General features: G+C 40.9%; 1 protein-coding gene across 1 annotated transcript; it reads left to right on the top strand.

Moving 5' to 3' along the window:
* The first annotated feature begins 513 nt into the window (after window positions 1-513).
* On the top strand, window positions 514-9,717 carry LOC108967705 (serine/threonine-protein kinase SMG1-like). The gene is made up of 7 exons (XM_018931297.1): window positions 514-519; window positions 2,265-2,602; window positions 2,674-3,469; window positions 5,150-5,725; window positions 5,790-6,836; window positions 7,985-8,450; window positions 8,510-9,717. The coding sequence occupies exons 1-7, from the start codon at window positions 514-516 to the stop codon at window positions 8,713-8,715; spliced, it is 3,435 nt and encodes a 1,144-aa protein (XP_018786842.1). The 3' UTR covers window positions 8,716-9,717.
* The last annotated feature ends 3,007 nt before the right edge of the window (window positions 9,718-12,724 follow it).

Raw genomic sequence — 12,724 nt, 5'->3', positions numbered from 1 at the left:
ACTTAAAAAAAAAAAATCTCAGAAATTTCAAATTTAATGGAGAATGTTTATTATCATTCGAAGAACATACTTTGGCATTTATTTTTTTGAAGATTATCTCTTTCAAATGGTGGTCACGGCTACATTTCAAATGGTCCCTCCGTTGAGTCCAATTTCCGTTGACTCTTTCGAGTATTTCGACTGGTAACTGGCGAATTACAATCGTGATGTTTTGCTCGTAGGCCTGAATCGAAGCGGGATTGTTCGCATAGACTGTAGGGGTCATCGCAGGAAGAAGTCTAACAATGTGATATCACATGATCTTGGTGGCCAATCGACCGGCCTAAAACGTGTAATTATCTGCTCACCGAAGTGTTCTCTCAATAAATCCATTGATTGATGAGATGTGTGAGAAGTGGCGCCGTTTTGTTGAATCCTTAGATTTCAGGCATCAAATAGTCGGTTATCATCGCGTAACAGTAACGTTCTCAGCGACATCATTTTTGAAGACAATAATGAATGCTGGGTCTCAAGATGGGTGTTGGTATTGCGAATAGTATACCCATTCCTTAAGTCTTTCTGTGATGAAATGAAAAACAATACTGAACAAAAATAACAGGACAGCTTGACACGACTTATGCGTGATTAGACGGAATCGCTGGGCATGTGAAGAGGTAGTTAAAGTCATACGGGGACCTTTGGGGTTGGTAGGAGTTTAATGTGCTGCAGTATCCAGAACGAAATTGCGCAAAGTCACTCTAGATTCTCGGGGCAATTCGAGCTCTTTGTCTGCAATGGCCGGTGGTTTGACCCCATACACGTTATTTTCTCAGAGGGAGTAGGTGTAGTTTTTGACGATCCCATAGTGAATGGCGGACAGTGCATGTCTAAACGATGTATTGTTCGATGTGAGGAGATACCACTTGATATTCCTATGCAATAGATGGAACCGTCTTAGAACCTGCTCAGACCGTAAGAGCTCACAGGGATTGGACCACACTGATTATATCGACCCTCTAACTTTTCGATACGATTTTTGTAGTACGCTTTGTTGTTTCCATGAAAATATGGCTCAGTTTCAGCGATCACCTCTTCATTCGATGAAATTTTTTTCCCAGCAAGTATTCTTTTGAGGTCTGAGAACAGAAAATAGTCACTGGAGTTCAGATCTGGAGAATATGGTTGATGCGGAAGCAATTCGAAGCCCAATTCATGAATTTTTGCCATCGTTTCCACTGACTTCTGACGCGGTGCATTTTTTCGGTGAAACAGCACTTCCTTTTTCTTGAAATGCAGCCACTTTGCGTACCCCAAACGGTCCAGTAACGCTTTGTAATAGTCGCAGTTGATGGTTCTTCCTTTTTCAAAGTAGTCAAAATAAATTAGTTCATCCGCATCCCAAAACACAGATGTCTAACCTTGCCAGTTGACTGTTGTGTGTCCACACTTTGGAGCGGGTTCATCGTGTGCAGTCCACTGGGTGGACTGTTGATTAAAATTCGGAGAGGTATGATGGATTTGTGTTCCATCCATTGTCACATGTCGACGATAAAACTCGGGTTTATAATTTTTGAACATATCCAAACACTCATCGTGGTTTTTGGTCAAAGGTGAGCTCGCGCACCATTTTTGCACAGATCTTTCTCAAATTCGTGAATGATATGATGTACACATTCAGTTGATGTATGTCTCGGGAGCCTGCTATCTTGAGTGACTTCACCTTACGGTGGCCCAAAATTATTTTGTGAACTTTTTTGATGTTTCCGTCGGTAAGAACTTCTTTTGGGCGTCCGCTGCTTTCATCGTCTTTGGAGCTCATTTCTCCAGGTCTAAACTTAGCATACCAACCCTTGATGGTTGATTTTCTTTGGATGGTGTCCGGAAACTCCTCATCAGATATCTCAACCTTTGCTCTGATCAACAGCGGAACAGGGAACTCTCCTGTATGTTATATTATTGCCCAAAATAAAACAATAATAAAAAGCGCTAATAAAACACGTATCATAATACAGCAATTTGTGGAGATTAGTTGTTGTAATGAATGAGTTGTATTATTTATTTTATTTTTATCTGATGCTTAATCACTAATCAATCATCGCGGAGGTTATCCGAAGGGGCACGTATGCCCATATAATAAAGAAGATGCTTCCTGTTATACTGAACTATAAATGACAACAATCCCTTATTTGTTGTTGTCCCATTACAGGCGAACTATTAATTACTTTAATTCCCTAAAAGTGAAAAACAAATTAATAATAATTTTCTATTTGCATACATTTTTCTAGGGCACATACCGGCTGGGCTGTGAACATGTGTTGAAGATATTGCGTAAAGAGCGTGAAACATTACTCACACTGCTGGAGGCATTCGTTTATGATCCCCTAGTTGATTGGACGGTAAGTGACGATGGCACCACGACTGTAGCACGCGCTACCTCAGCGTACGCAGCCGCTTTCAGTCTGAATGCATTGGACGCAGTGGCGGCCGGCGTACAAAAGGAGGGTAACACGAAATCCAATGGATCCACAGACGAGGCAACACAACGCAAACCGACTTGGGAAAACACACGTCAGTCGCTGGAAGTACGGCTGCACGAACTCAAACCATTTTGGACACAATATAGGTGAGTTGAAGGCAATCTGAAAGACAATTTCTGAAATTTAATTTTATTTAACACGCTCTCTCCTCCTACAGAGACGATCTGCAGACGCGTTTGTCAGAGATCGAGGGTGCGCTCGATCATTTAATCGAACTGCAAGCCGAGATACGTCGAGAAGAGCAAGAACGCGATCGCATTACCAAACAATCGGCAATGATACGCGAATTGCAAGCGCTCGGCACAGCGATGGGTAGTCACGCTCTAAATACGATCACTGATCGTTACAAAAGCTGTAAGCGTGACGAAAGTGCGCTCAATGTGATGAAGGAGAATGTGCAAAAGTATCAGAAGGATACCCATGCTATACTGACTATATATTTCGAACAATTGCTATCCACTTCTGTCATACGCGAATTGTCAACACTGCAATTGCAACTGTGCGATCTACAACAAAATATAGCAACAAATGAATTCGAATTGCTACACACTCTGCTCGAGCAGAGCGGCCAGGAGCAATTGTATGCACAGTGTGATTTCACACGCAGGGAAATGGATAATACACTCTATCAACAGTGCCGTTGCGCCCTGGAATGCATCGATCTGTTGCAACAATATATTGGCGTGATGCAATTTTATCCACGCTCACGTCTGCTGGAAAACCATTTGCTCAAATACGAGAAAGCCTACCGTGAGTTGTTGAGCGGAGAGCTGAGCGTAGGCGAGTTGCAGCAGCAAATTGAACAGTGGCAAGAGAGCGCGCCGTCCATTTCGACGGATGGCGCGAAGTCCGAGGCCATACAGTATGCAGCTGGATTGGAGAAAGTGTGGATTGAAGCGAATATGGAAATGTCCACCGCCATTAGTGATGTAAATTACCATCCTAATCAAGTGGTGAGTGTTAAGAATACGAAATTGTTATTATTAAGAGTTTAAACTCAAATCAGGGATGTATTTATAAATTGCGGAAGTGTACATACCGTGAAAACAAAATCTTGGTTCGACTATTAGTCAAGGATTCGTGCGAATATTGTTCGCGAGCGACTACCTTAGTTTTTAACATGACATGAGGTTATGTTGTTTTTCTAATCTCAAAAAACATGGTGGATTTTGAGTTCCAAACTCAACTTGTTAAACTTTTTTAAAAATTGTCGACTTTGCTTGAATCATGTTGCTCGGAGGATTTTAGGTTCGCTGATTACGAAATCTCAGTTGAATTTTGAAAATTCAAAATGCCGGATCCAATATGGCGGAAGAAAAATTAAAAATTGATCGGTTTGCATGATTTATTCGGGGTTGTTATTGTTGTTGTAACGATTATCTAGTCCCCGTACGGTTGAGATAAGTTAGCATCGAGGTCATCTAACGATAGGCACAGGAAACATGATATTTCGATGGGGTCGGCCCATAAGTTGAAGGGTGTTAGATGTGTAGGGTTAGCCGGGCAAGCAAAGAGGTGGTTAGAGTTATGAGAGGACTCGTTGCATGCAAGACACATGTTTGATATGTGGGGGTCGATTTTGGATAAGTAAAAGTTTAGCCTGCTACAGTATCTAGAACGAATCGCAAGGGTCACTCTCGATGCTCGCGGATTCTTCCTCTGCAATGGGTGGTGGTTTGGCTCCAAGTACACCATTCGCTGAGAAAGAGTCGGTGAATGTTAATGGCAGTCAGTGTATACCTGAAGTTAGTTGCGTCCGAAGTCTGGTTGGCGTATTGTCTTATGTCGTCGACGTAATTGAGGACGGATCTCTTGATGCTCCTAGGAAGCGGTTCCGTTTCAAGCAAATAATGTCTACGAAAACACTTCAGCAGAAACTGCTTGGAGAGGAGTTTATTATGCTCCTTAACTACTAACCACACTATGCAGATTTCCGATAGGAGACATAATGATCGATCCAGGTATAGTACCGTGTTGGGTCAGTAAGTTTTAGATTAAGGTCTTCGGGAGTTTCGGGGTTGATGATTACGGCTCGACGTGCATCGGACTTATTCCGTCATCCGATAGAGCCCCTGGATTGGATAATTATTGTTCAAGGCAGCTCTATAAACTCCAAATGTATTCTTTAGATCGATTCGACTAACAATCAGCGTGTTTTTCAAACAGGGGAGAAATAACGAAGCCCGTCCAGGGTTAAGCACCCTTAAGTCGGATTGAAGGTTGTCCATGTTGTCGTTGTAATGGCAGAATTCTGCCGAGTTGACAGTCCTTGGCCGGATAAAAATCCGGGTCCGTTCCGGTTTTCGTAGACCCGACTGTTGTGGAAACGGGAAGGTTGTCCATGTGAAGGTCTGGTCTAAGTCCGTTAAGATACTGCGAACTCTTTGATAGTACGACTAAATTTTATCCGTTTTTTTGGTAGTGGTTTCAATGTAAATAGAGCAGAACCGATATATGTTTTGTCAGAAGCTGTCAACACAATAGTATTTGATTTAAAAATTATTTAAAACATGTAGTTGACAACAACAAATAATACATCCTTTCAGTGAATGTTTTAGCTTTATTAATACGATCCTTTTTCCTCTTTGTTTCCACTTCAATAACTTAATTTTTTTCTTCAAATATATTTGCAGTCAATTTTGTTTGATGGTGCCGTTGCCACAATACACACTTTCATCGCCTTAGATCCGGATACACACACACAAGCGCTGCAATCCTGCATGCTTGAAACGCTATCGAAAGCCACTGATTCCTTCCTGATCATCGAAGAGTGTGCTTTGGACACACAAGATTATTATCTGCTCAATCAACAATTGAATTTCCTGGAAATGTTGCAACAATTGTGTCAAGTAGCTTTCCCAGATGCCGATCAACATTATTACGACAATTTACTCACACTCGCCGAAACGCTGCAATCGTTGCATAATTTGAAAACCGCATTTGAACAAACGTTGCCCAAACGTATCGTGCGCTTATATATGCTGGACAACGACGACGAAGTGCAAGCAGCTTTGGCAGAAATTTGTGCATATGCGCCGAACCCTGCCGACTCACCGCAACGCATGCATAACGGCAGCGCCAAGGTGTCACTGTTTTTCAATGAAATTTACGCGCTCTTCGATGATTTCGAAACACGCGTGAAGCTATTGAGACCCACTGTGGAAATCATAATGGAGCGAATGGGCGAATCCAATTTCAAGCAATTCGTGGTAATGCCAATTTTCGAATGCTTTGTTGTTGTAATATTTATATTTACATTTCTTATATACACAGGAATCCCGCTTATTTGTCAACGCCACAGCAACGATCGATAGCACCTTGAAATATGAAGTAATCGCCAATATTTTCCGTTCGGTACGCGATAATGTCAAAGCATTGCTACATAACGACACACAACAAATATACGATGTGCGTCGCTTTTCAGCATCCATTAACGAGTACATGAACACTATGCAGCACACAATACTCGCTGGCCTGCCATCACTTTTCGCGCACATGCTACACGGCCGACTGACCACGCTCGCCACTCAATACCCGAATTTGCGTTGCTTGGAGGCTGCTACACTGTTGAATGCCGAGCGTTTATGCCGGAATCTGTTGCATGCTTTACAGCAAGGTTTCAGCGGCAAGAACTATCAAATGCAAGTGCTCCAGCATACCAAATGGGCTGGACATTGCGCGCTCGTGGGCAGTGCACACTTCTGGTTGAACGAAGCGGCGCTACAGCAGTCAGATACACAGTTGATGTATGGTTTTCCGAAGGAAAAACTGCTGAAATCAGTGCAAGCTTGCAGTCAGTCATTGAGCGCTTGGAAGCACACAATAATTAAGATACACGAAGATGTGAATAAGTATACGGCTGCCGTGACGCAGCAGCTGAACTGGGCATTGCAATCGAATGGCAGTTTGCTGTCAGTGCAAGCCGACTTTATGGAATGTGTAAAGGCACAGCAGCTGCGCTACAACAGCCTGTTGGAATCGGTTACACAGATATACGATTATGCCAATGCTTTGTTGCAATACGAATTGCTGCAGAGCAAGGATAATCGCATACAGGCTGATAATGCTTTTCTCGCTGTGCTGCAACAGTGGTCGGACGCTGTGGCCTCAGTGCAGCAGAGTAACGCAAGTATTACGCCGATTGAGCAATCGATTGTGCAGCTCTTGGATCCGGAGGGTAAAGTGGATCAGTGTTGGATAGAGAATATTGCCGGTTTGCTGGATGAAATGACGTTCGCTTCACAGCGCAAACTGGCCACATTGGAGCATGAGCAAGATGCTCTGAAAGAGGGACTTTTCGAGCAGGGACAGCAAATGCTGGTGAGTAGCTTGACTCATTTTAAGTACCACTATTACAGCTGAGATGAAAACTGATTAAGTATCCATGAAGGAAAATGTCATTAAGAGATGTAAAAAAATATTAAGCCACTCACTAACCATATGGCAACAATTTGATTTGTCCGATGAGATCCGATTTTTATATCTTGAGCAGCGTATATTAAGTTTCCACGAAGTTTGCAACACCCAGAAGGGACCGAAATAGTTCCTCAGGTTTTCAGATATCGATCTGAAATTTTGCACATGTCCTTTTTTCCCCAAGAAACTGCTCTTTTGCCGGAACTGTCGATATCGGACCAGTATAGGATATAGCTGTCGTACAAATTGAGCGAACCGTTCCCACGACAGTCGGGTCTAAGTAATCGGAACGGATCCGTATTTTTATCTGGACAAAGACTGTCCACTCGACACCATTATTGTTTGAGAAAATTTTCTCGCGAAATTTATCACAGATTATTGTCAAATTCAGCGCTACAGCCTCCAAACTAATTGTTCAAATCGGATGACAAAAGCATAGAGCTGCTATACAAACAGACTGATCGAAATCAAGTTCCTTGTATGGAAACCGTTTTTATATCTGCAGGGTATTATGGCTACAGTGTCGCCAAAGTTAACATTTTATTTTGTTTCTTGAATAATTATATTATTATAAACTTTCCGATAAATTCAAAAATTGCTCGTAATAGCTCCACATGACGTGACGTCATTGCCTCGACAAATTAATATTTTCTTGTGGAAACGGTTCATTTCTTGGAGCTTCCTAGGTAGGGCATAGTAGAACGGAAAATTTTAAAAATGGTCCACCTATATTGGTTATTACCAAAAAAAAAAAATTAAATAAAATAAAAAATTATAAAAAAAATAGCGGACAGCCTTCCATATAACAGTACTATTTAAAAGCTAGGTAATTTAGGTGAAAAATTTTTTGAGGTTATGTGAGTCACAACCGTCGATATCACAAATATATCCAGCTTATTTGAGTCGCCGCTCCTTTTAGTCGAGCTTAAATTACCTATACCTACTTAAACTGTAGAGATAATCTTCAGTTATAAAAGGTTCTTAAAACGTACATGGGGTCTCGTGTTGAATACCTTCTCCTTACATATTTAAAATGCATTTCTTCAATACAGCCCTTGATCGACCCACAAATACGCAGCGAAGTGCGTCACATCTTTAAAGCGATCACTAAGAATGATCGGAATACACGCGCCACAACAGCTGTTGATCGAATTGGCTCTATTGCGCATGCGCGAGATCTACAACACGCGCTACGCTTATTCCACAATAAATTATCGGAGCTGCAGATGCAATTAATTGCGCGTAACACCACCGACACCACGCCCACGGAGTTGAAGGCCAAAGTACACGAGCTGCTTGCAAGCCACGAGCAAAACTACATTGGATTACTGGAGTTGGCGCAACGTTTCAGCAGCGACGAAAGGGAAGGTGCGTCGTCGAGTTGTAGGATCCCGGATTCGCCTTTGCGCAACAAAGGCAGCTATGCGGCGGCTTTGGAGGGTACACAAAAATTCACGGGCAACAAAGACGAAGCCACGGCCACGTTAGCGGTGGATGATGGTGCTGTTGATAAGAAAGGTAGGTGCTGTTTATAGACTTAAGTTGAATTCTTTAATATTTTATGGCTTTACTTCCAGCTGGCACTGCCAACAATCCGGGCGAGCAGAAACGCAACGCTTACGCTGTGTCCGTTTGGAAGCGTGTACGCATGAAGCTGGAAGGTCGCGATCCAGACTCAAATCGACGCTGTACCATTGCCGAGCAAGTTGACTACATCTTACGCGAGGCAATGAATCCCGATAATCTAGCTGTGCTCTACGAAGGCTGGACTCCTTGGGTTTAAATGCTTAACGAAACGGCTTCGTATATGGGGAAGCCTTAACTTAACTCAATTCAGCAGCAGCAGCAACAGCAACGGCAACAGTCAATGCAGTGGACAGGAACAGTTAGCGGAGAGTAGAGAAGCAGTGGGAAGATGGAGTGCGGCAGGACGACCAAGACGACCAGTTGGAGGATACAGCATTATGATCAACCGTTACATAGCAACCTGCGATACTTAATATATATAAGCATATATATTTATACAACAATCATCATTAATATCAGCGAGCAACGTCTAAGGGGTAACCTGCGGGAGCAGCTATTAGATGGAAATATTTGTCCATATAAGGTAGCAGGAAGCATGGGCGCCAACAACACTATAACTGCACCTAGTCTCCTGTATTATAACAACAACAAAAAGAAAAATATGAACAAAACATCTTTGGTATAGCTGACTTAGACGTTGGATTGATTGTTTGTTGGGATGCTGGAGGGGGTTGTTTTGAAAATTAGAATTCAGTCGCTGTTTTGAGCGTGCGTGCGCTCAATAAATCACCGTTTCATCTTGCTGCCATGCGCCACACCACAAGCTACGGTTTATGGCGTGCGGTGCTTCTGTGTGTGTGAATGTGTACGTGAAAGCAGTAGTTGGACGACATACAGAGTGGAGGTGGTATGTGGTTGTTTGGGGGGGAAAGGTGTACGGTGTATGTTATTTGTGTGCGCACGTCATCTTTGCGGGCTGAATTTTTATTTCTAGATTACATTACTATAAAATTTTAATATATAAACATATATTTTTTTTCGTTTTCAATTATGATTTCACTATAAATTTCTAATTTAATTTGTCAATATGCCTGTAGCATGTAGTCTCTATGGTCAGAGATTTACGAACAACATCTATAGAAAACTATTTGGTGACCTAATATTAAGTTGGCCGTGAAATAATAAAAATAAAAAAGCTATACAACACATGTAACTGCTTCGTCGATATAGAACTTGATCTACAATTACAAAACCAAAATGTTCGTTTTTTTACTCAGTGTTGGAATAGGAAACCAGAAATAGTTCCGTTTTGTTTCTTATCTACATTGACTTCACGATTACAAAAGTATTTCGAAATTAATGTGAGGTAGAAAATAGTTTTCGAGGGTCGTAGAAGAACTGAAATTAGGGAGTCTTCTCTATTATAATTTATGACAGTGTAATAATAGTATAAATATTTTTTTCTGTAGATTGCCGTAACTACTGTTAAATGGAAGGTATGCGCTACAAAATATGGCTGAAAATTTAAGCCATTACGAGAGTGAAAAATCAATACATCGCATTTAATTTTTTTGCGTTTTTTTTTTCAAGAATTCATGAAACGTAAATGACATACAGGCCCACATATTCAAATAATCCGCCTCTTCAAAGCACATCAAGCCTTAATTTCGATTGCACCGAAGCCATCATACCCTTCACAGTTGCATTACTCATAGCATAAAAGGGTCTAAAATGATCTATATCTTGATTTTGATTACTTCGTTTGTTTGGCAGCTACATATATGTTATTGCAATCCGTTCCGAACATTTCTCCGGAGATTGTGCCACTGCCTTCGATAATAATCCAATCTCAACTCAGTTGGTAAGCTAGCTATATGTTATAGTCGTCTGATATCGGCGTTTCCGACAAATGAACAATTTCTTGGGGAGAAAGGAAGTGTGTAAAATTTTAGATCGATATCTCATCGAGCTAATCAGTTATATATGTACATACACTGGTGGTCACATAATTAAGGACACTCCGTTTTCTTTTAAAACATTGGTTGGTTCATTTTATAATTTAAGAGGGACATATTTTTTTAAACTTATGTTACCATATTTATTATCTTCTAAGATATAGATTTATTGAAAATTTAAGGAAAAAATTAGTTTTCAATTCAACGTGCGACAAAAAATTAATCATACATATATATCTATTTTGACTTGGTCATCTAATTAAGGACACTTCAGATTTTTGGTTAGTATATTAAAAATAATACTTCTTCTTCTTCTTAATTGCCGTAGACACCGCTTACGCGATTATAGCCGAGTTAACAACAGCGCGCCAGTCGTTTCTTCTTTTCGCTACGTGGCGCCAATTGTATATTCCAAGCGCAGCCAGGTCCTACTCCACCTGGTCCTTTCAACGGAGTGGAGGTCTTCCTCTTCCTCTGCTTCCCGCGGCGGCGGCGGCGGCAAAACTTTCAGAGCTGGAGTGTTTTCGTCCATTAGGACAACATGACCTAGCCAGCGTAGCCGCTGTTTCTTAATTCGCTGAACTACAAGTTGTATGTCAATATCGTCGTATATATCAAACAGCTCATCGTTCCATCGAATGCCGAATTCGCCGTGGCCAACGCGCAAAGGACCATAAATCTTTCGCAGAACTTTTCTCTCGAAAACTCGCAAGGTCGACGCATCAGTTGTTGTCATCGTCCAAGCCTCTGTACCATATAGCAGGACGGGAATTATGAGTGACTTCTAGAGTTTGGTTTTTGTTCATCGAGAGAGTACTTTGCTTCTCAATTGCCTACTCAATCCGAAGTAGCAAAAATAATGCTAAAAACATCAAAATTTGATTATGAATTAATATTTTCAGTTAGTATTTTGTCGGATAGCCTTTTTATTCAAGCACAGCTTTACATCTTCTAGAGAGACTACCGACCAAATGCTGACATCGCTCAGTTAATATGCTTTGCCATATTTACTTGACATTTTAAAATAATTCGTCAGGATTTTTGCTTGATTTTTTCCCCATGGCTCCTTTGACATCTGCCATGAGGTTTTCGATTGGATTTAAGTCCGGACTATGGGCAGACCAATTAAAAACCGTAATGTTTTCGGACGAAAGCCAAGATTTAGCACTCCTTGAAGTGTGCTTGGAGTCGTTATCCTGCATAAGAATGTATGGTTCAGTCATGTGTTACTCTGCAAATGGCTTCATTGTACTCGAAAATATGTCTTTATATAAATATTGGTCCATTATTTGAGTTAACCGTCGAATAGGATCTACACCGTACCACGAAAATGCAGTCAAAACCATAATAATGCCTCGACCATGCTTAACCGTTTTTAAAGTGTATCGAGGGTGAAATTCTTTGGCGGGCGTCGAACAAATTGTTTCCCATCTGAACCAAAGAAATGAAACTTGGATTCATCGCTCCATAGAATTTGCTCCGATTGGCGGGCGTCGAACAAATTGTTTCCCAACTGAACCAAAGAAATTAAACTTGGATTCATCGCTCCATAGAATTTGCTCCGATATGCTCCTTTGCAAATTTAATACGACTCTTTAAGTTTTGGTTTGACACGTGCGGTTTTTTTCTTGCGATACAACCCCTTAGCCCATTTTAAAGAAGACGACGTCTGATGGTTCGTGTTGATCCATCGTTGGTCAGTTCATCCTTTATCGTGCGGAGAATTTGCCTGGAAGTTAAAAAAGGATTCGCCTTGTAAACTCTACAAATTACACGATCGTCCTTTGAAGTAGTTTTTCTTGGTCGTTTTTTTCTTATTTTATTCCCTGTACTTCCGTAATAAATCAAAGCATTGTGAACCATTGATTTTGAGCACAAAAGCTCCTTCGATACGGCTCTAATGGACATTCTTTCCTTCACGTACTGGTAAATAATCAATTTCCTCAGTTCTGGAGTACAACTCGACCCATGTCTAACAGTTTTATTATTTAAATTTGAATATTTAGTTAGTATACAATTGATTTACACAACTTACCGCAAGTTTTTATGTGAAAATAATAAAAATTCAATAAAAAAATAGGTGTCCTTAATTATGTGATCTAGTGCTTGCACACTCAAAATACAATAAATTCATCAAACCGCCGAATTTTTGTAAAAATAATTTATACGGTCACTCAAACCGAGGCATAGTTATAACATATCGTTGCAATTTGCAGTGGGTCTCTAGGCGAAAATTAAGTGCTAAAAACATTGAACTGAAACGCGGTTCAACTTTATTTTTTCCCTAATTATGTCGCCACCAGTATATGT

Source organism: Bactrocera latifrons, unplaced genomic scaffold (genome assembly GCF_001853355.1).
Source record: "Bactrocera latifrons isolate USDA-ARS-PBARC rearing strain unplaced genomic scaffold, ASM185335v1 scaffold_196, whole genome shotgun sequence".
Taxonomy (NCBI): domain Eukaryota; kingdom Metazoa; phylum Arthropoda; class Insecta; order Diptera; family Tephritidae; genus Bactrocera; species Bactrocera latifrons.
Note: the sequence above shows the minus strand (reverse complement) of the source record. Positions and strands in the feature narration are given on the sequence as shown.